This window comes from Gouania willdenowi, chromosome 8, assembly GCF_900634775.1.
Source record: "Gouania willdenowi chromosome 8, fGouWil2.1, whole genome shotgun sequence".
NCBI lineage: Eukaryota > Metazoa > Chordata > Actinopteri > Blenniiformes > Gobiesocidae > Gouania > Gouania willdenowi.
Genome location: NC_041051.1, coordinates 24,496,797 through 24,519,172, shown reverse-complemented (window position 1 = coordinate 24,519,172; position 22,376 = coordinate 24,496,797). Strand labels below are relative to the sequence as shown.

Sequence of the window (22,376 nt, the reverse complement as noted above, 5' to 3'; positions counted from 1 at the left end):
TGTAGTTCAGGATATTCCATCAACAGAAGTCTTTTAAAAAAAAAATGAGCTGCTCCACAGTAATTGGTGTCACGATAATAATTATGATGATGATGATAATGATGATGATAATAATGATGATGATGATGATATCTAACTCTGTAGGCGTCGTAAGTCTGGGCTTTTTGATCGGCGCACACACACCAGAGACATGGTGTGAGCACAACGGCTACAAATACAATTAGTTGAGTAGCTACACATAAACGCACATTTTTAACTTTAACTAAAATGTGTCTTCTGTATATTAAGATGTCATTAATTATTAATTTTCACAACATTATTAAATAGAACATTTATGTTTTTATTTTTACTTATTAAAAACCCAATTGTAATATTCTAATTAAAATAGAACATATTTGTATCAATACATTCATAATTGTTCTGTTTATATCTTTATTATCATTATTCAAACTAATTAAACATGCGTCGTTGTGTGGGCAAATCGTGACAGTAATTCCCAACAATTTATGGTCATGTTGTTGTTGATGTAATGTGTTTGTTGATGTTTTTAAATGTTTTACTGCTGATTTTAATGTTCTTATTGATTTTTAAGCTGTTGAATATTTTCTGTTGCACTTTTTCATCATGTAAAGCACATTGAGTTGCCTTGTGTATGAAATGCGCTATACAATAATGCAGGGTTAAAATAAGGTAAAAGGAATTGATTGAAATTCAATTTAAAATGTCCTTTAATTTGCAACTATTAACATTTTTTTTAAAAGAGATAAACCTGTTGTGCATGGCTTCACAGTCTTGGTCCAATACAACACGAGAGGCCACTTTACTGAGTGGAAGAGAACAATATTTCCTGCCTGAGAGGCATTTCCCATTGAAATTATTCAAATTGAAAAGTTAAAGGAACCACCCAGAGTCTCACTCCGAGCTGGAAGAGGGCTGAGGAGCCCTGTGATTGGACGATACTGTTGGATGATTGGAGCGTGGAGCTTTGCTGACTGACGGAGTCGTCATTGAGTGACGGAGCAGTTTACTCTTTACTCTCCAGTATCAGAAACAGAAGCTTCAACACACCCAGTCGTCCATTCCTTCATCTCACACTGAAGTGACTTTGGCTCAACAGTGAGGCTTTGAGGAGGGGAATGGAGACCATGGAGAGACAGAACATCACACCGCTAACACACTCCCCCTTTCTCATACACACACACACACACAGTGACATCCTACCGCAGTGGCTGCTCCACAGGCTCAGCTGAGAGAAGGAAACGCAGAAACGTACAAAGAAAGAGAAAGATGAGCAACGTGGTGTGAAAAAAGATTTCAGGAGAAAGGAAAGGACGACAGGCATGCTATCAAACACAGAGGCACTGCAAGTTACAGTAGCTGTCAGTGCCCGATCCTTTCACACGCCACGTCTGATCCTTTCACATCCTTTCCACATCCGTTCGGCCTATTTTACAGCAGTTTGTGTACGATTTTACGAATTGGGTTGGCTGTCACCGTAGCAACAGTGACAGTAAGCATTAAGCCTTTTCACACACTGCTCATGCGCGACCTGTGAGGTCATAGGGTCAAGAGGGTTAATAATGTAAACAGAATGCTGTTTGCGCTATGCGCTGAAATTTTTAGCGCACTTTTTGTACAATAAAGGATGGCCTAATCTATTTGACATTCCAATATATTACAAGTGCAACACTTAGTCTGCAGTCACACACTTACACTGTCTTTCAACGAACAAGTTTCAATGAATATTTGCGCTTATATTTTTATATATTTTTTCAAAGTTTTTGCCTCGCTTAATCTATGGTTCGCTGAAGATTTTTTTGCTGTCAGTTTTAGTGGGAAGATCAAAAAGAAAAAAACAAAAACAATCAAAATTGAGTGATTTCAGGTAACATTGGAGGAGGTAAACGGCAGCTAACTCAGGCTTTCTGCCGCGGAGACCGATGCCACTATTGTGCAAAAAAAACATTTTAAGAAATCAACGCTCCAGTGGGTAAAAGAGTCTCAATCTCTGTCAGACTCGCTGCCAACACCGTCAACCATGGCGAGTTTATCCCTCTTGACCTTTGGCCTTGTGCGCGAGAATTGAACGAGAGCGAGATTTCCAGAGTGTCTAAAAAGGCTTATATAGAATTTAGATTTTTCATCAATTGAGTTTGGTTGTATTAGGATAAATAAATAATAATAAATAAGGATAAAAGTAAAGTTTTTTGTACAACCCTATTTTAATTTAGGCTTTTTTAAAATGCATTAATGCAGATATAAAAAATGTTTGTCAATTTTCTTTTGAGTCAATTTTAATAATAAATAAAAATAATTAGTTTGTGCATTCTAAACCTGCTGTCAAGATCTCCCAAATTGTTGGAAATTTATGTTTTGAGTGAATTACGATTTATTTTGGTTTTTCATTGTCAAAGTTGTGTATTGTGTTTTGATCAGTTTTTGTGTATTTTATTAATGCAAAATATGTGATCTATCTTTTTTACTACTTCATTGACATCAAATACATCAATTCACATTACCGTCAGTTTCAATCTCTGGCTTTTGTGTTAGCCTGCACATATGGATTTAAAAATAAACTTGTTGGGTGCATCATTTCTATGATTATTTTTTATACTTCTTTTAAAAAAAAAAATCAGTTTATTATTATTACTTACTACAAACAAATAATTTGGTATTTTTAAATTACAGACAGAGGACAGAGATAAAATGTTTAATAATCTTTTATTCATACTGGCTCAAAACCTGTTTACCAAGCGTCTATTTCAGAATTTAAATACTATACGACTTCATCAAGTGCTCAGATAACAAAGCTTTAAATAATAATACATTAACATCTATTCAATCGGATGCTGCAGAGGGGGTAGCTACACAAATCAAATCCCTACAACAAAGCACTCTTCTTAAGGTTGTTTTTCCTTTTTGCTTTTTTTAGTTAACAATTAGGAACCCCACAAATACAGTTACATATTTACATATGTACTTTTAAAATATTTAACAAACGTCATATGGTCAGTTTATATTCAAATATCACGTCCCAGGAGCTCTGTGTGAAGGAGGTGACGTAGTCTAAGCGCATGCGTTGAAAGGATCTGAAAGGATCGGGCACTGACAGTAGCCTTTAGTTCTTATGGTGCATTCAAGTGCTGCAGGAAAGTAGGGAATTCTTCCTTTTAACTTTAAAAAACCCTAAAAAATGTACTTACTTATTAGAGAGATTCACAAATAATTGAGTCAATGGCAAATTGATTTAATATTTCCTTTCTTTGAGGAAAAAAAAGTATTTCCAGCTCATTAAGCTTCCTTAGTTTACTGTACTTGTTATCAAAAGGGGAATTTCCTTCTTTTAAAAGGCAGCATTCGTTGATCACGACAGAGCAAACAAACACAGCTGCTTGCAGGCTCACCTGAGGCCTCCCCGAGCAGACCAGTCCTACCGATGTTGGACAGTAGGTGGTCTATATTTGGGACGGGTTGAACGTCCTCCGTGTCCACCGGCGTCTGCAGGGACAGACAAGTTCATATTTAGTCATTAAAGACAAGATACTGTACAGGGAAGAATGTATGAATGGATAAATAAAGTAGAAAATAAGGGTTAATCTTGAAGCCTGAACCATGAAACAATTGCCAAAAAATATTTGCATATATGACTTATTTTGTTTGACTTGATACATTAGAACTTCATGTGATGTGTAATGCTCAGATTTGTGTTTTTGGAAAAAAAAAAAAAACATACAACCAACAGGAAACAGAATTTGTTCATCACGCAGCAATGAAAACGGCATTTCAATTTTTCTTTACAAACCCTTTTATTGTGTATTTATATAAACAATATATAACCTTAACCCAAAATAAAACATAAACATAAAATATAGGTTACAAATTTCTACTCTAAATATATCTAATCATGCAATTTAAGCCTTTAATTAGTTTATTAAATAATAAAAACAAGTATGTTGCTTTATAGAATGCATTTATGAAATGCATTCTAGGTATTGTGCACAGCTCAGCTGAGTCAGAGAGTGAGTGGGCGTGTCTTAACTGCTTAAGGAGCAACGCCCATAAGCAAGGCATTTTTTGACCATCAAACCAAATGCACGTCAGCCAAAACCTGAGGCTTTACTTTCACTTTAAGTAGTTTTACATTGCATCAATGCAGCAACTATTTTTTATTAAACAAAAATATAAATAACAACTTCAAAGTTTTTCTTACTCAAATTAACAAAAATATCCGAGAAAACATGTGGTCACTGACTGACAGCTGCCATTTTGGAGGTCTCAAGTGAAGACCGTCTGGTGCATGAAATACTGAACTCTAGTGGATTATCTGTGCACTGCATGTACTTGAATGAAAACATGCAAAAATATGCTGAGGGTGTTATGTTGCGTTCACACCGAATGCGTCTTCTGCGGCATCGGACGCATCTGGCGTACGAAACATACCGCAGGGTCAGCAGGATCAAAAAATGTCCCCATTCGCATCATAAGCACGTCTGAAGCGAAGCACCGCCCACCAGCGACATATCCAACTCGGTGAGTTTCACTGCCTGCTGAAGCGAGGAGCTGCGCTCTTTTTTCCACTCTCACAAATATAAACCACCAGAGAAAAAAGCCGGTGTGATTAGCGGCTAATGCTATGCTAGCTCAGTGCTACAGAGATAACTTTTACCTGCTACTACCACCTCCTCGCTGATTCTCCTCCACACCAAATCCTTCCTAGTGCGGTCCCGGTTATAAAGGCCGTGTCATACAGCTCCAGGTGGTTACACACAGCTTCTACTCCAAGGTTGAATGGGTGAACAGACCGGTGTCTGTGTTGACAACCTGACGTCACTGTCAACAAAGACTCTGATTGGCTTTCGTAAGAAAGCCACATGAGTTCAATATTTTCAACTCTTGCGAATGCTCGGATATGCGTAAAATCGGGAGCGCTCGCACGGCCAACGCACTTGACGTGCAGATTGCACCGCACTGCCGCACAGGAAAGATTTCGCATCTGGGACGCATGCTTCCTTGACTTTGTATGTAATCTGGACATACGGACATTTCGTGACGCATCCGGTGTAAACGCAGCATCAAACTCATCTTAGTTCAGGGGCCAAATACAGAACAGTTTGATCTCAAGTGGGCCACAGATTTTACGCGGGAAAACAAGTAATTTCAGCGTTGACGTGCCATAGTTTACACTTCTATGTAGTGTACAATAAATACAAAATTTGTAAGAAACTGACAATATCCAAGCAATAAGTGATAGATATCAGTTCCAACAGGATCTTCACTTTAAATTTCCTAGATTTTGTGACGAATTTCTATTTAATTAAGGGAAATATTATATAATAATCTGTTTTTACAACAGTTAAACATTAAAAAAGACTGCAATCATGTTATATAAACACCAGGAGTGTTGTGTTTCATTTACACAATGATTCATGTTTTCTCTGTTATTTTTTTCTTTCTCCTGTGGGCCGAATTGGATGCTCCAAAGGGCCGGATTTGGCCCCCGAGGCTTGAGTTTGACACTGGTTATGTAGAGTTTTCAAAAACTCATGTCTCCAATATTATAGAAATGGCATCACGGGTAAATCCTTAAAGGCCGACTTCTAGATGTCAATATTCCATCTAAATATTAACTCTTATCAAACAAACATCTGGACACATGGATGGACGAAAGAATGAATGGCTATTTGTAGAGCATCCTACCTTCTCCTCCTTGTCTTGCTCTTCAGCGAAGAACCAGGTGCACTACCAGAACAACAAATAGTACAACACTTAACAGGTGCAGACAAAGCATGTTTCTAATACCATCCGACTGAAATGTTTCAAAGGCCTCACGTGCTGGATGAGCGTCTCTACGATCTTGTAGCGGTCGGGCATGTGCGTGACCATGTCTTTCATGTTGTCCTCTGATGTTCGAACCAGAGTGGGCCCAAACACCAGTGCCAGGTTACGAGGCTCCATCTAAACACACGATGAGAGGAGCGTTTCAACATCAAAGGCTTGTATAGAAAAGCCCAGCATCATTCAGAGAAAGTTCCTCACACACACCTTGTTCTTATCCGAGTTGTCGGCTACAGTCTTCAAATGACCCACCAGGAACTTGAGAGTGTGGTAGTAATAATCCGGCAGATCTCGAATCTACGATGGAGAGAAAAAATTAATTAATAAACCTCTTACAGTGTCAGAGTTTTAGGAAAAAAGGAAAGTCAATCAACACAAGGAAGCACAGACCAGTTTCTTCATGGTCTTCAGTCTTTCTGATGCATTTTCCATGCGGTTGGCATCAATGAAGTCGTTGTACTTGTCTGTTAAGATAATTGAAGGATCAGAGACATGATTTGTTTAGACTGAATGATGGGAGGGAGGCCGACTTGTTGGAGCACGTTTGTCTCACCGTTTGTGAAAAGAGGCTCTGGTAGTTTCCTGAAGAATGACTTGAGTAGACTGCTGACGACGTTGAGGTCCTGCCACTTCTGTCAATAACAGGGAACACAAAGTCACTCAGAGAGTGTTACAATAGTTTTTCTAAAAGGTAGGGTTGCCAGATTCTCTGCTGCCATGCTTATTCGCTCAGACACTCTCAAGTCTTCACCTCCTCTGCAGGGTTGATGTCCACACCCTTGTTGAGCTGGTCCTGAAGCAGAAGCACCAGTGCATTGTTCCCAGGTACTCTGTAAATGCCAGTGTATTCCAGACCCATCTCCTCCACCAGACCACAGCAGATCTCCACTATCAAAGGGATGAACTGAAGAAACGAGGGGTCAAAGGTCAAACAAGTCAAACAAAGCCCATGACGGTGCAGGCAGAGCTGATCAGGCTCACCTTATTATTGACGCCCGGCTGACAGTCCTCCAGCCTCACTCCAAAGGCTTTAGGCCCTGCCTTCTTTGTCTTCTTCATGATGTTGATTCCCCATGGAGACTTGGGAGGACTGCTCTCATCTGAACACACAAGGTACTCACTTTACAAACACACACATCACACCTTTTGGAGCCAAAACAGAGCTGAATAATAAAATACTGAATGTGTGCTGGGAAATTTGCTGCATCAAATTACAATAGCAAAAATTTACATATATTTAAAGGTAGGGTAGGCAATTTTCAAAAGCGAGTATGATTTTGAATGCAGCCTCCCCAATGGCTCCGCCTATACCCCCCTTTCCCCTCCCCTCTGTGCTCCGTCTCACTCACATGCATGCACACAGCTGAAGCAGACCTCAGTTCATCGCTTGTATTGTGTAGAAACGTCGTTGTCTCATTCAGTAGTAAGTAAACAATAAACTTTACCATCATATATGTTAAAAAAAACGTGACCAAAAACTGTTTTAACTCTCTCAGCGGTGACGCGCTTTCAGTGTGAGCTCGTGCATGCGAGGGGTCGAGAACGAGCAGGGAGACAGGGAGACGTGATTGGTTGAAAAAAACGGTTTGTTGTTTTCCATTGGTCAAAGTTATTACAGGTTTACAGCTGCTACGTTGACAGATTTTCTTCGTTCCTTTTTCAGAGCACATAAGATCCTAATTTCTGTCAGGATATAAAGACAATTTCAACCCAAAACTTAAAAAGTGTATTTGGAAAAAAATCGCCTACCAAAGCTTTAACAACACAATAAAAATTTAAATTCACACCAAAGTTATAATAGTTAACAAATCCCGCTCTATCCAAGTCATTGTCGTTGTGTTCTTGGGCAAGGCACTTTACCCACATTGCCTTGGGTATGAATTGTGCATGAATGTTGGAGGTGGTCAGAGGGGCCGTAGGTGTGAAAAGGAAGCCACGCTTCTGTCAGTATGCCCCAGGGCAGCTGTGGCTACATTGTAGCTTACCACCACCGGTATGACTGTGTGAGTGACTGGTGTGAATGAATAAGGGTTTCTGTACACGCTTTGAGTCTTCTTGAAAAAAGCGTTATATAAATTCAAGCCATTATTATTCATTATTATATTGATATAATGCGAGTTTGAGGAAGAATATTGTTTTTTGTTCAGACACGGACCTTTGCCGTCTGGTTTTGGCGAGCGCGGAGCTCCGGCTGCGTTCTCAGTCTTGTTGAGAAGAAAAGGTGGCTTCATGCGAGGTAACCTCGGAGAGGAGTCCGGCTTGGCAGATGGTGGACTGCAGGGGGAGACAGAGAGTTATGAGTGGCATTCTTTCTTTGGTGTTGATTTATTACTTTAAAAAAATATATTATCATGAACAAAAAATTTGCACAAGGAATGATTACTGCTGTTAAATCATTTTCAGCTTTGCCTTATGTCTGTATTTTTTTAGCGTGTCAACATGATAAAGAGTCTGCAGAATAATTACATTTGTTAATTCAACTATAGAAACTACAGGATCTCTACAATTACAGTACGTGTGAGAGAAAAATGTGTATCAGTGATCAACTAAATGAGTTGAAAAATATTGGATACTGGCAAAAAATCAAATAAATAAAAAAATTAATAAATCCAATATTGTGCATCCTTACTTTGCAGTTGCATAGAATTACTGTAATACATGGTTGTTTTATCTCCTTTAGAGAGAAAAAAATTGTCAACAGACAACCATGTGATGAAGAAAGTAACCAGTGCTCTTTTGGACATAGAAAAAATATTTGATGGTGTTATTTACAGGCGTTGGGTTGTGGGAAATATGTGTTTTGGCTAGGGCTGAGCGATATGAATATGCACAATTCTTATCTCGATATTTTATCTCAAAATGGCGATATACAGTACAATATAAATCTCAATATTTTAACTCAATAAATACCAGAAATACAATTCTGGGTAACATTTGCTAATAGAAAACACCAAAAGGGCACATTTATTAACAAAAAGCTTCACAATATGTGCGACTTTTGGCTTATTCTCCTCTAAGGGACAGCATGTGTGAGTGAGTTCTGTAGTGCGGCTTGTTTAGGGGATGTCTGGGTTAGGATACACTCAGGAATCCATCTAACTGTGCTTTTCATGCTGTTCTGAGAAGCAGCAAAAGCAGCAACAATAGGCTATAAAATGTAAATATATCATTAAGCAATATTGTAATTTTCTATTTCGACAAAATTTAAATCTCAATATATCTAGACTCTCGATATATTGCCCAGGACTAGTTCAGGCACATTTTAGATCAAAGTGGTCCAACTTTATAAATTAGGACCCAGGAATGATAAAAATACTGACATCTAATTCTGGATGAATGGTAACATTCTGGACTGCAAGACAAAAACTGTATGTGTTTCATAACTGCAAAGAAAGTGTGATTCCTCACCTTTGTTTTCTGTAATCATTGAGCTTCTTATTGATGAGAGCCTGTCTGGAAAATCCAAGCTCCTGCGATAGACAAACACCTTTTTAGTTTCTGTGACATCACACCACAGCTCAGCACCAATCAGTGAAAGGAGTGTGACTCTGACCTCACTGTCCGTCTTGCTGTTCTCCCTGATCACCTGTATCCACTCCAACATGTCTTCCCGGTCTTCCGCCTGCAGCAGGTACTCACAGAAGTCCTGGGTGGTCAGTCGCAGGGCGTGCTTCCTCTTCGTCTCACTGTACGCAATGTCCACCAAACAGCCGCGGATGCTGATTGGCTGGTCGTCGTCAGCTGAGCCTCCGATCGTGGCGCCACGAAGAACCGCCTCCCTCTTGTCCTTGTAGAGGAACAGCGAATTGGAGCGGAGAATGGAGAAGACGCGCTTCCACGGTCGCATGCCGCTGCCCACCTTCTGTGAGGGAAAGACAAGATGGGAGTCACAGAGTCACCATGAGAGAGTGGAGGCTGACATGATAACAGGTGGCCAAAAATGGTCCAAAAGTGGCAAAAATGTGGCAAGAAAAAAGTAAAAAGTGACTAAAATGGGCCAAAAGCAGTTAAGAGTGGCCAAAAAAATGGTAAATGAAGAGGAATCAGGTGGTATGTAATGGCCAAATGTGGCAATTAATAGTGAAAAAGTGCAAAAATGTGGAACAAAAAGAGGCAAAATGTAGGGGAAAAGGAAACAAGTGGCATTCATTGTGCAAAAGTTAGCTTATTTGGATGAAAAGTGGTCAAAAAAATATAAAAGGACAAAAATTGGATGTCAAAAACAAACTTGCACAAATTGACAAAAAATTGGATAATTATTGGCAAAAGGTAGCTAAAGTCTGAAAAAAGTGTAAGACAAAAATGGGACAAATGAAGATGCAAAATGGCCAAAGGAATTTGGTGAAAAGTTTCCCCCTTTTAAGGTTATCTGGGGGAATAATAATTAAAATTAAGACATAAAAGCCACATGTTGAGCATTACTGACTACATAACAACTTCTATGTGGTGTCCACTGAAAATGTAGTGGGCTGGTCTGGACAGAAAACGCTAGGGCTGAATTTTTGTCCCAGTGCCCCCCTGTTTGAAACCCACCTTTCCCTTCTCTGTGAGGATTTGTTTGTAGTGCAGCCATCCTTCTCGCCGCACGTCACTGTAACTTATGTTTCCCAGCTCGGAGGTGGAGTGACGTTTAGAGCGAACCTCCTCTGCTGAGCCGAGGTTATCCAGAGACTGAAATAGAGAGCAGCATTCACACACATTAATACATCGTCCTGTGGTTGTCTCTACAGCGTTACATACAAACACATAAGATATTAAATGTTACAGATATAACATTTAACCTGTGCAGGGGTGGAACCTCTGTCACATTCAACACCAAATATTACATCAACATAAATACTTTTTTATTGGCATCATCATCAATAAACATTCATTTTACAAAGATAAAATCAATTTAATTTTTTTTTGGATTTAAGATTTATTTTATTATTTTCAAAACCTTCACAGAAATGTTGTGACTGTTTGTTGAAGGAACCAATATATTGTTTACTGAAATATTGCACTACAATGGTGTCACTGGTAAGAAAGACCATATTTTTTGTTTACAGAAAGAACTATTGGAGATACTTATTCGTTTACATTGGTATGTTGACACTTATTTACAGAAATGTTGCACTAAAATAGTGTCACTGTTCATAGGACACTTTCAATTTATTGTCTTTCAGAGATATAAAATAAAAATTATATTTTTTCACTTCATCTTTTTTTTTTTCTTGTTATGTCATAGATTCTCATAGATTTATTTCAGACCAATATATCGTTAATCGCAGTATTGTCATATTGTGAGATAATCGTTATCGTGAGCTTTGTATCGTGCATCATATCGTATTGTGAGGTACCCAGAAGTTCCCACCCCTACTCCTGTGTTTGTCGTGGGATTCTAAACTGTTCCTTGAAATGTTGGCGACCGAGTCGAGAATCTCTGCTATTTATTTCAAACTTCAGCTTGTAAAGATAATAAATAATTACATTGCAGGAGACTTTGTGCTGCCTTACAACGGCGTGAGTCCGAGCTTACAGTATATATATATGTTCATTTGTAAAGTTTTTACCAGGTGCTCTGGTTTGACCTCACTGAACATAAACAAAGTGAGTGTGGACATGTTTTTAAATGTGTTTATGCTTGTGATTTCTGTTCCTCCTTGTTCACTCTGGAAAAGACTGGCTGTATGGACAGGCTTCAAGGCCCAAATCTCTGATCCAAACACACGTGGCTAATGTTTGTTCGTCAACCTCACAGAAATACAGGCAGAACGTGTGATTATGTGTAATATTTGGAGGATGAGCTCACCCCATCAGTGAAGAAGCTCTTGACTCTCTTTGGAAGCCTCCTGTGGAAAACAACAACAACAACAACAGCATGTCACAAGGTCGGACTGTGCACACAATCGGCTTTAGATTTCAGGCAAAAAACTCACAAGACTCGCCCTTCCTCTCGAAACGAGTTGAGCCCTTCGTCACAGGATTTGGAGCGCTCGGCGGTGATGGCTAGAAGATATGAGGAACGACGACTGGATTTAATACTGCCTGCTCGATGAAGGGATGAATGAATCGGTCGAGAGAGAGAGAGAGAGAGAGAGAGAGAGAGAGAGAGAGAGAGAGGGAATACAGATAAGAGAGAGAGAGAGAGAGAGACAGAGAGAGCATGTTGATGCAATGCCAATCACCCGATTGGATGGTGTTAGATTAGAAACATGGAAAAACTGGGTGGAGGAAGCAGGGAAGCAGGGTTGGAGGAGGAGCTTATTGAAGGTGAGGATGGATGGAGGTTGATGGGGGTGGATGGATGTGGATTGATGTGGAGCCTTCTCAGACTGATCGTTCACACAGCATGCAGCTCAAAGCTTTAGATCAACGCCGTACAAACTCAACCCTGCATCCCTGCTCCAACACATGAATGTCATGCAGGTCTGCAGTCCTCCAGGACAGTGTTTGGACACCTCTGATCCAAAGACGCAGGCTGGAATAGTTTCATGCAGCTTTAAATCCATCCACTCAAAACAAAAAGTGCTCGACATGCTTATTTTGCACAAAGCATGCACGGTAAGAGAACATCCCTTTGAACAAACATACATGGGTTGTACATCTTATCAAGATTTTTTGAAAGTTGCTGAAACCAACAGGTTTTGTTTTATTTATGACCCAGAAAATAAGTTTAAAAGGTTTTCCAAAAAAACTAAATTTGTGCCAAGAGTATTAAAGAAAAAAGTGTAAAATAACTTTTTTCTTGAGCAAGAAAGAATTTCAGAAGAAGTGGACAGAACTCTTGATAAGATGGAAACTGGAGAAAAACCCTTTTAACCCGATTTAAAATACAATCTTTAAAAAAAAAAACATGCAATCTTCAGTTATCCAACTGTGACCCAGGAAGATGTCAAACAAATCTACTGCTGCATGCAGGGTGACAGACAGCTGTGGGAGGAAAGGGGGGCACTCACTGCAGTCGTGTGAGAAGAGCCTAGTGAGGGGGAAGGTGAAGGTGGGAGAGGCGGGGCTGATGGCAGCGGCTGGCACCGAACTCATGCCGCTGGACACTACGGAGGACGCCGGCACGTGGCGTGCTCGCAAGTCAGCGCCGGGGCTGGTCGGCTCGTCTGTGGGAGGCAGCGAGGAGGATGATGCAAGGATAGGTGAGAGAGGATGAGGTGTTAGAGAAACAAAGGTGAGAATCGGGAAATAAAAAAGAGGAAAAAAGGCGGGTTAGTCAGGAGAAGGAGAAGACAGGAGAAAAGGAATGTCGAGGAACCGCAGGGTTACCATCACAGATCAAAGCTCCAACAATAGACCGTGTGGTCCAACTTTTCTGGAGACTAAAGTAGGTAGAAATTCTGACAAAAGCACGTAAGCTGTCCAACCCACTGAGGGAGGACAAACATTCTTAAAAAAGTGATGAAAAGTATCCCATCTGCACTAGGATGAGCCAGTGTGAAAACAGGTTTGAGCTCTTTATCTAAGGCAGGGGTGTCAAACTCAGTCATTTTAGTTCATGGACCAGTTTGATCTCAAGTGGGTCGCAAATTTTAGGTGAAAAAAATATAAATTTTAACATCAATTGTGCCCTCGTTTATAATATTAGTCCCTGCTGGATCTTCACTTTAAAAATGATTAATTTTGTAACCATTTTTTGCATAATTTAGAGAAACTTTGTGGAATTGTTTGTAAAAAATTGTGAGATTTGTCACAATTTGCAGTTAAAAATGACTGCATTCATGTGATATAAACAAAGGAAAACTGCTAGCCCCTAAAAATATTGTAGAGTTTCATTAAATTGGTGAATTTAAGATATCTACAACTGGATTATTCGGTAATCTACATAATAATTCATGTTTTCTCTGTCATTTTTACTGTGGGCTGAATTGGATGCTCTAGGGTCAGATTTGGCCCCCGGGCCTTGAGTTTGACACATTTGATCTAAGGCGTGTTAGGCGTGTGAGAGGAAATCACAAATGGAATAGAAACTGAAGACATTTGACTGTTAGAGGAAAAATCAATGCAACTGGTCACTGTCATGTTTAATACTCTAAAAATGAGAATGAGGGGATTAGAGATATATTAGCTCATATGAGGAGTGCCTGTTAAAGTCTGATCTACACCCTGTGCAGACAGAAGGGGGCAGCACAGCGTGGGTTTACGATACACTAAATTCTTCAGTTTATCTCTTCTTCCCCCTCCCAGCCTTCCTTTTGCATCTGCACCCATGAGCTTGTAAAAAGTCAAACAACATTCCCATTCCTCGATGAGGAATCTGCCTGTTTACAGCACGGCCCAGGAATAGCTGAGCTGTGGCTTTAAGAAAAGCTGTCATTAGCAAACAGCCACAGATGAAGCTCTGAACCCTGAGGCCCAACACGAGGGGATGCCACACTGCAGCTCGCTCCTCCTCTGGTTCATTGTCCAACTGCACTGGTCATTGCTCTCAAACCAGGCTGTCTAAGTCTATTCCTGGAGGCCTGCAATCCAGCATGCTGCTGCTAGACTCTTCTGCAGGTGTGATGTCATGCAGCTCAGAACGAGGCCCGATAGTGAGCCAAAGTGAAATCTAAAACCTCTCCTGGACTGGGGCTTAAAACCAGTGATTTGAACATTATAATGTCATCACATGAGTCTATTGCTTAAAGCAGGGGTAGGCAACTCTAGTCCTTGAGGGCCGGATTCCTGAGACTTTTAGATGTGTCCCTGCTCCAACACATGGCTCGTTTAATGCTTCTGCAGAGCTTGATGACAACACATTGGTTTCAACCAGGTGTGTTGGAGCAGGGACACATCTAAAAGTCTCAGGAATCCGGCCCTCAAGGACTGGAGTTGCCTACCCCTGGGTTAAAGGGTTTGAAAAAGAGATGCTAGGATTAAACATCCATATTCTTTAAAATGTCTTCTAAACTCATTAAACTACTAAGCTGTTATGCAGGTTTTGCTGACCATATAAGATGGTGTATTTTTTTGATCAGTTTTGGGTTTGTTGTATTTTGTTACTAAAAAAAAAGAGAAACAAAATGGAAACACACAACCATCTGTTAATTAGTCAATAAATATGGATCTTATCCACGAGTAAAACATAAAGCTGAGATACTTATTATCAAGCGCACAATGGAAATGTACTCAATGTTGTCAGTTCATTTGTTTCTTGATCAGTACTGAAATGTATTCAGTTTCAGCAGGTTAAAGACGATAAAGACATAGTTTAGGCCTCATGATCAATAAGTCAGTGATCATTTGCTCAAAAAAAGACATAAAAGATTTAAATTGCTGAAAGGTTTCTTTTGATCTCCATTCACCACTGTAAACATTTTCCTACTGACATTATAGGAATAATTTTACCAAATTCTTAACGTGATTGCTTGTGTTTCTTCATTTTTCTTCTTGTTTGTTCCCAGTATTCCCTGTGGTTTCTTGTGTTTGGCCCTAAAAACTCTGCCTAATGTGACCCGCCAATTAATTTCTGGTGTTTTTGCTGAAAGTTGCAGCAAAACAATGACAAATGTTTATTTTCGGGTTTACACAGAAAGATCCAAATCTGTGACTCCACATCCCACAATGCAATGCGCAGAACTTTTCCCATAATGTCAATAATTGTTTACAATGGAGCTCAAAACAAACAGCGATTTCAACCTTTAACATCTTTTTTTTCTGAACAAATAATCATGGATTTATTGATCTTTGAGGCCTACACTATGTCTGTATGTGATGAATCATTTTTTTAAATCTTTGCAGCTTTAAATTTTAAACACCGAAAAGTAAAAACAGAACAATATTGTAAAACCTTTCGAAACATCAGCCTAGAGGCTAGAGTTTGAAACAGGAAGTATTCAGGTTTAGCTAGCTGGGAACTGAACCGACTGTTCACAGTTAGTCATTCATTAACGCAAACTGAAAACAGCTGCTGCTGATCAATGTTTTTGCTTAATCAAAAACACTAACAGATATCACTTAAGGACACAATAAAAACTTCAGTCTTTAAGAGCTTCTTATGAAGCTCCATCTCCCCAAATAGTCCCAGATTATTTCGGTATCTGTGTCAGGAAGATGGAGCCTCTTCATCTCTTCGGGGAGAAACTATCCTAGTTTCAGTTTATGACTATTAAACATGTCCCTGCCTGTAACTCGGCGTCGTTTGATTCAGGTGAAGGTAAAGAATGCACTCGAGCGAGTACACAGAGTGAGGCTGACATTAGCAATGATTGTCTGGGTTTTCTCACAATCGACAGTACACATTTAAGAGTTAGAACACAGCTTATCTTCAATATTGAGGGCCATTCCACAACTGAGCTTTTAGCATCGGCTCATTTGAATTAATTCAGCACTGCACCTGTTTTTCCTCAGGTGGAGCCTCGAGGCCTTGCTCGATAATCTCGCGTATAGTTTGAATTTGTATGTATTTCCTGTTTGTGTGAGAAATAGGAAATTAGTGCATGATCACAGAAACTACTGACAGGTGACAACAGCATTCACACGCCATGGTATATAAATAAAACTTAGCTATAGCTCAAAGAGGGCAAAACCTTAGCTTTAGCTCAGGGTCCGCAAGTAATTAGTTTTGGCCAGCTGCCCATATTTGAAATTGTCATTTTTAATTTTTGATATTTTTTAAAATATAAAAATGTATGTAATACGGTACAGTGATTTATAAGAAAAAAAATCCAAAGCTGATGTCCAATCACATTATTTTTCTGGAGTTTTAAAGGATTATTATAGGTAAGGAAAGTTTAGTGTTTTGATCGTATAGGTGGGGTATGTTGTGTCCCATTTTGTTGAATTTATATTGCACTAAATGTCTTTGAAGACATTTAGATGTTTCATAATTTTATGCCAGGAAACACAATAAAGAAAAGTGTTCTTAAATTTCAAACTACCTTAAGTATTATTGGCATATTAAATTTCATGCACCGCAACATGAATGATTAGTTTTGGCAAGTGGCCCTCCACCGTGATTAATTTTTGGCCCTTCAATGAAAAGAATTTGGACACCCCAGCTTTAGCTCACGAACAAACAAAGTCCTCACATGAAGGAGCTCAACTTCATGACCACAGCACAACAGAAGGTGACCTTACAGAACAAGGACAGACAGGATTAGTGACAGACATGCTACTATTTTCTATCAGAGCCCCAGTATTACATAATGCTAACTTTTCATGAACATACAAAAACATGAACGCAAACACACAATACGGCAGAAGTGATTTTGTCACGAAAGTAACTCATTTGTAAATCATTGACGAATACATTTCTCTATTATTTTAATGTATCTTGTGTTTGTAGGCCTACAGCATTAATATGAGCTGAATATAACACAGACAAACAGAAAACTGGTCCTGCAGGAGCACGCACACCTGCAGGGCAGGAACAGGTGAAGTGGTGGACAGCTGCATCTGAGCCCAACATGCTCCCCATTTGTATCTCTAATAAAGTTAAAGCTGCTGGAAACCATCGGTTTTCAATCACACAAAGACATAGTTTAGGCCTTATAGATCAAGAACTCCAAGATCATTTGCTCGAAAAAAAGATGTTAAAGGTTGAAGCTGATGCTCAAAAGTTTGTTTTGTTCTATACTGTAAACACATTTCGTCTGACAGTCTCGTCCATTGCACTGTGGGATGTGGAGTCCCGTTGACAGATGCATAGAAGAGTTTCTTACTGTGATTTTTTGAGTTTGCCTGAATAACTCTGCCAAAGTGACTTCCAGACACATTTCTGGTGTTTTCACTGAAAGTTGTGGCCAATCATGGCGAATGTTTATTTTGGGGCTTAGGAAAGATCCAAACAAACATGGAGTGAGGTGACTCACTACCGAGAACAAACCAGAATAAAAATGGTGTGAAGCCAATAACTATCATCTTTGTCTGGAGAAGAAACACAAGAAATCACAGTAAAAACACTTCAATGCATCTTTCAATGGGACTCAACATCCCACAATGCAATGCATGAGACTTTCCCGACAATGTCAATAAGAGAGTGTTTACAGTGGAGATCAAAACAAACTTTCAAGCAGCAATTCAACATTTTACATCATCACTATTTTGGGGCAATTTATCTTCTATTTATTGATCTACGAGGCCTCTACGCTGTGTCTTTATCTGATACAATGTTATTGTATCCAGCAGCTTTGAATGGGATACAAAATTAAAATCAATACATGCATATTTTAGATTGGGAAACTATAGCTGAGGAAGCACCGCATGAATAATCCTGACATAAGCAACCTTTCATACACTGTGTTGAGAACAAAGTGTTCAGACGATGAAACCAATGAGAAGGTTTCTGTGTTTTCATCTTGTGGCTCATGATGGATTAAAACTTGAAAGTATTTCTAAAACTGGCTGTTTTTCTTAAAGTCAAGCTCTCCTTTTAAGGAGACAAATCTATGGAACGTAAAGCACTCAAATGTGTTGATTTTCCTGCAGAAACTGACGTTGTGTTATGGAGCTTTAAGCCTCAACGCAAAAAGACACAAAAATAAATTTTCCAGGCTCAGTAACATGTTATAGGTCAACGTGTCCTCTAACTTAGACTTTTACTTGCAGAATGAGGATTTTATTTTAGAATGATGGTATCTGAAAAGTTCTGGTGACATTGAGACTCACCTATGAAGGGGATTGAAGCAAGAGAGTCATCCTCGATGGGGAGGGGTGCGAGGTTGCCGTTTGGTTTGCGTGGGGCTGCGTCCCCCATAGAAGACGAGGCAGGCACTGCATCTTTGGGTTCAGGAGAGAACAACGAGGGTTCCAGCTCATCCATAGGCAGAGCGTAGTGGGGGTGCCGCATGCCGTAAGCGTTCCTTCGTCCGGTGGGGGGTTTTTGTCTCAGCACTACTTCCTGGGTCTGCGCCACCACCTCGGCCGACACTTCCACTGCCCCTCGTTCCCTTTCGTGGTTTGTTGGCCGATACATGCGATCTTGGGATTCGGAAGAAGCAGAGGTGAGAGGAGATGCTGTGGATCCAGGAATGTGGGCCGTTGTTCCCTCTGGGGGGCTGGTTTTAGGTACTGGGTTCCAGTTCAAGTGTGGGCCAGAGTATGAAGGGTCTCTGAAAGAGTGAGCCTGCTGCATGATACGACCCGTTTTGCGGTAAAAAGAGGGGCTGTAACTACGGTAACCGACTGGCTCGTCGTCCATGCTCTGACCTGGGGGGAGGCGCCTGCTTTGAGGTACAGCCTGCTGCGGCTGAGAGTGGACCTGGGGAGGGTGTTTGGAGTGCGGCTGGGAATGACGGGGTGCCGCTTGAGCTTGTGCTGCACTGAAGTGACCTCCCTGCTTCGGGTAAACGTCGGTCCTTAGAGGAGGAGGCTGAGGAGCCTGATGGTGCCATGAAGGCCTTTCCACCCGCGGCGGGACCAGTCCTGTTGCGTCTCGGTCCAACATCTCCAACGAGCGACCTCGCTGGTTGTACTGAGCCAGCAAATTTTCAGAACGTGTCCGAGTATAGTTGGAAGCTTGTCGGCCCCTAGTTGGTCCTGCCTCCCAGTCACCGTAAGACCAGTAGGGCTCCCCTTGTGGTCCAGGTCCAGACTGCTGGAGCAAGAACAGAGTATCCTGGGAGGCACTGTGTGGCCATCCACCCGACGGCTGCTGCTGCCTTCTCGACTCACTGAGCCGATCTTGAGAGTAGCTGCGGTGGCGGGTTTGCATGCAGCGTCCTGAGCGCTCTGGTAGCTGGCTGTAGTACCAGTCTGAGAGAGCCTGCTGGCAGCGCTCGTTGTGGCCATGGTTGACCTGTGGCATTGGGGGGCTGGTCCAGGGTGAGCTGGACTTGCGTGGCGGAGCTTGTGAGGAGCTGACGCCGTGATGGTTGGAGTGGTGGACTTGCAGCGGGCTAGACAAGGGTCCTCCTGATGAAGATGAAGAAGAGTAGGAGCGTCCTCTCGTCTGACCCTGTGGCTGCTGGGTGGTCATTCCGTACTGGATCTCCTCTGTGCGGTGGGCTGGACTGCTGTGACCCACGCCGCCTGGTTCCACCGCGCGCCCCTCCTGCCAGCTGGCTGGGCTGCCCACAGCAGAGCGGTTGTCCAAAGGTGACGAGGGGCTGGAAGAGCCTTGCCAACGACTCCAATTATCCAACTGGTTCTGGCCCATGGGGGCCGATAAAGGAGATCCAAGAAGGGGCGTGTTCTTGCCACGAGGGTAACAGAGGGGGGGTGGTGGAGGTAGATTTTTAGCTCCCCCTGAGAAGGGTTCGTTCCCAGTCAGGTAGGCATCCTGGGAGTATGCCTGAAAAAAAAGAAGTCACAGAGCACGTTTGACAACATGACATTACACAAAGTATTTACATTATGAAACATGTTTACACACAGAGAGATCTTTTACTCAATGAAACTTTAGCCTTCAACAAGTCAAATGTAAGATCTCGTCTGAACAAATGGCGCAGCACACTGTTTCGAGGTGCATGCAAATAGGTTTGGTACTCAAATTCAAGCTTCCCATCCTGTATGTGTGTGTGCGTGTGTGAACCTGAAGTCACCTGAATACTTTCTAAGTCAAAACACATGTTAAAAGCAACTCTTTTGGTTTGTAGGTGATGACAAAACCAAAACAATCTCTGCCCTTTTTTATACACAGACCAAAGTTGAAATCATTGACGACGGTTATAATTTCAACAAAAGCCAAAGCCTCTCCTTGTCTTGCCTGTCAAGCTTGTAGTCCCCACCAACCAACAAGCAGAGAGGAGGAAGAGCTGCAGTCACGATAGGCTCATCCTCAGCGACACACTGCTACAGCTTCCTGTCTGTCATTGCCTCCTTGCTTTCTCCTCCAACATCCAGCTATCCAAATATTCGCTTCTTTTGCCTTCTGTTGGATGAGTTTTAAATGCGTTGATAGTCTTGTTTTGTTCTTTGTCGGATCCTTCCAAACACCCTCCTTCCTCTTGCTCACATTTGGTCTTACTCCACCCTGTGGGAGTGTGGAAGGAGGCACCGGGCTGGTGATGTCATGTTAGGAATGTAGCAGATACAGGCATTGCAGCGAGGGGAGGAGTTCGAGTACAGAGGCCTGGGTGTTTAATTTTAGGATGTGGTTGAGTGTGTGAGTGGGAAAAGGCTTTTTGAGGGTTCCTTTGGGAAAAATGCCTTTTTTCTTTCTTTTTTTAAACCTCTCCTGTCCTATCATTCTATAAGATGTGGCAATATGCTTTTAGGTGTTGACGTGTAGCTGCAGGTGAGTGGGAGGAGCAAAAATGCATGTTAGGTCATGCAAACGAGTGTGGAGCAACCTGAGGACCGACAAAAATGTGCCGTACAGTACATGGGTGTGTGAGTGAGTTTGTTTTTTTTTTCCCAAACGCAAATTTCAATGATACAAGCCGGCTTTAAATGTGATCTAAACACAGAGCTTAAAGCCTGTGAGTGAGTCACTCTCCAGCAATTTCCACCAAATCTCTCCAATCTTAAGTTATGACAGCGGTGAATCCTTGCACAGTTCAGCACAAAACAACAGACATAACTTCCCTTCACATTATGAAATGAGTGTTTAACGATTGATAAGTGTGTGTCAATAAGTGTGGTTCTTACCAATTGAAGCACGTCTTCATCTTTTGGCATAATAGATAGCTCCAGCACACTTTCACTGCAAGAGACATGAGAAAAGGAAGAAGGGTGCAGCAACACCCAAAAACAAGGGATTGTAGTTTAGGAAGCAGGACAAATACACACATTTAAGGAAAAAGAACAAACGCAACAAACCTAATGTAGGATTGTGTCTAAAGTACTCAACAGATTTTGACAAAATTTGAACCAAAGATTGACCTCACTCTATGGAAGATTCCAATAACCTTTGAAGGGGATTTGGATCTATATACTGATTCTAAATTAGTTTCAAAAATTGAGAAATCCCTATCGCTCATCATTGGCAAAAAAATTCTATTTTAGTTTCTTACTGACTGATCTTTAAGAAATTTGTATCAGTTATGTCGGGTGAGTCCCTCAATTAGTCCACTGAGTTTCATTCAGATTGGATCCAAATTGCGCATTTTGTGGAGATATTTTGCAAAAATGTGGGTGTCATTACATTGTGACCTACTTTAGAGTTATTCATGTGGGTATAAATGTATTCCAAGCCTTTAAAGTGTCATTGATCATATTTCCATGATCAGGATCACTGATGCAGATAACTGACAATGCCTGGAAAAAGGGATATTTGGCACTTGGCAGAGGTTTGCCCTTTAATTTTATTTTTTGATGCAACTTTTCAGTATTTGAGTTTTTGCACTAATTTCATGTTGTTTTTGTGTCCTGTATTAATTTACAATATTTTAATAATGTCTTTGCTCTCTGTTAGTGGCTTCACATTCCTCTCTTGTTTTTTTTTAGGCTGATTGTGTGTATGGTGGCATGTTTTGATTTGTACCTTTAAGAAAATAAATAATGTTTGCACCCATGTTTTTTTGCATGAACTGCTGTTCATACATGAAGTATGTGCAGCAGTTCAGTAGCAGCAGCAGCGTTGATGTCAACACTACATGTGTTGCTGTAAACAATATTTTTCATGTTTTGCATCCTGGGGCTGTTTCCTGTCAATTCTTGCATTTTATTTAAATGTTGATTGTAAATGT

At 40.8% G+C, this 22,376-nt stretch overlaps 1 protein-coding gene across 9 annotated transcripts in view; it reads right to left on the bottom strand.

Annotated features, from left to right (window-relative positions):
• Window positions 1-22,376, bottom strand: part of arhgap23a (Rho GTPase activating protein 23a) — an 86,773-nt gene that overhangs the window by 6,109 nt on the left and 58,288 nt on the right. For 6 of the 9 annotated variants that reach the window (XR_003674570.1, XM_028454239.1, XM_028454235.1 and 3 more), the window contains exons 6-22: window positions 21,337-21,391; window positions 18,415-20,038; window positions 12,774-12,929; window positions 11,754-11,862; window positions 11,627-11,666; window positions 10,369-10,506; window positions 9,389-9,697; window positions 9,244-9,305; window positions 7,991-8,109; window positions 6,817-6,935; window positions 6,587-6,739; window positions 6,389-6,467; window positions 6,226-6,299; window positions 6,043-6,132; window positions 5,830-5,955; window positions 5,698-5,739; window positions 3,405-3,498 (exon numbers count right to left, since the gene is read on the bottom strand). Coding sequence is in view for 8 of the 9 variants with exons in the window: in XM_028454239.1 (XP_028310040.1) it covers window positions 3,405-3,498; window positions 5,698-5,739; window positions 5,830-5,955; window positions 6,043-6,132; window positions 6,226-6,299; window positions 6,389-6,467; window positions 6,587-6,739; window positions 6,817-6,935; window positions 7,991-8,109; window positions 9,244-9,305; window positions 9,389-9,697; window positions 10,369-10,506; window positions 11,627-11,666; window positions 11,754-11,862; window positions 12,774-12,929; window positions 18,415-20,038; window positions 21,337-21,391 (3,389 nt within the window). In the remaining variant the exon portion in view is untranslated. The remainder of the gene's footprint in view (window positions 1-3,404; window positions 3,499-5,697; window positions 5,740-5,829; window positions 5,956-6,042; window positions 6,133-6,225; window positions 6,300-6,388; window positions 6,468-6,586; window positions 6,740-6,816; window positions 6,936-7,990; window positions 8,110-9,243; window positions 9,306-9,388; window positions 9,698-10,368; window positions 10,507-11,626; window positions 11,667-11,753; window positions 11,863-12,773; window positions 12,930-18,414; window positions 20,039-21,336; window positions 21,392-22,376) is intronic. The other 3 variants (XM_028454233.1, XM_028454234.1, XM_028454238.1) reach the window with 3 other exon arrangements.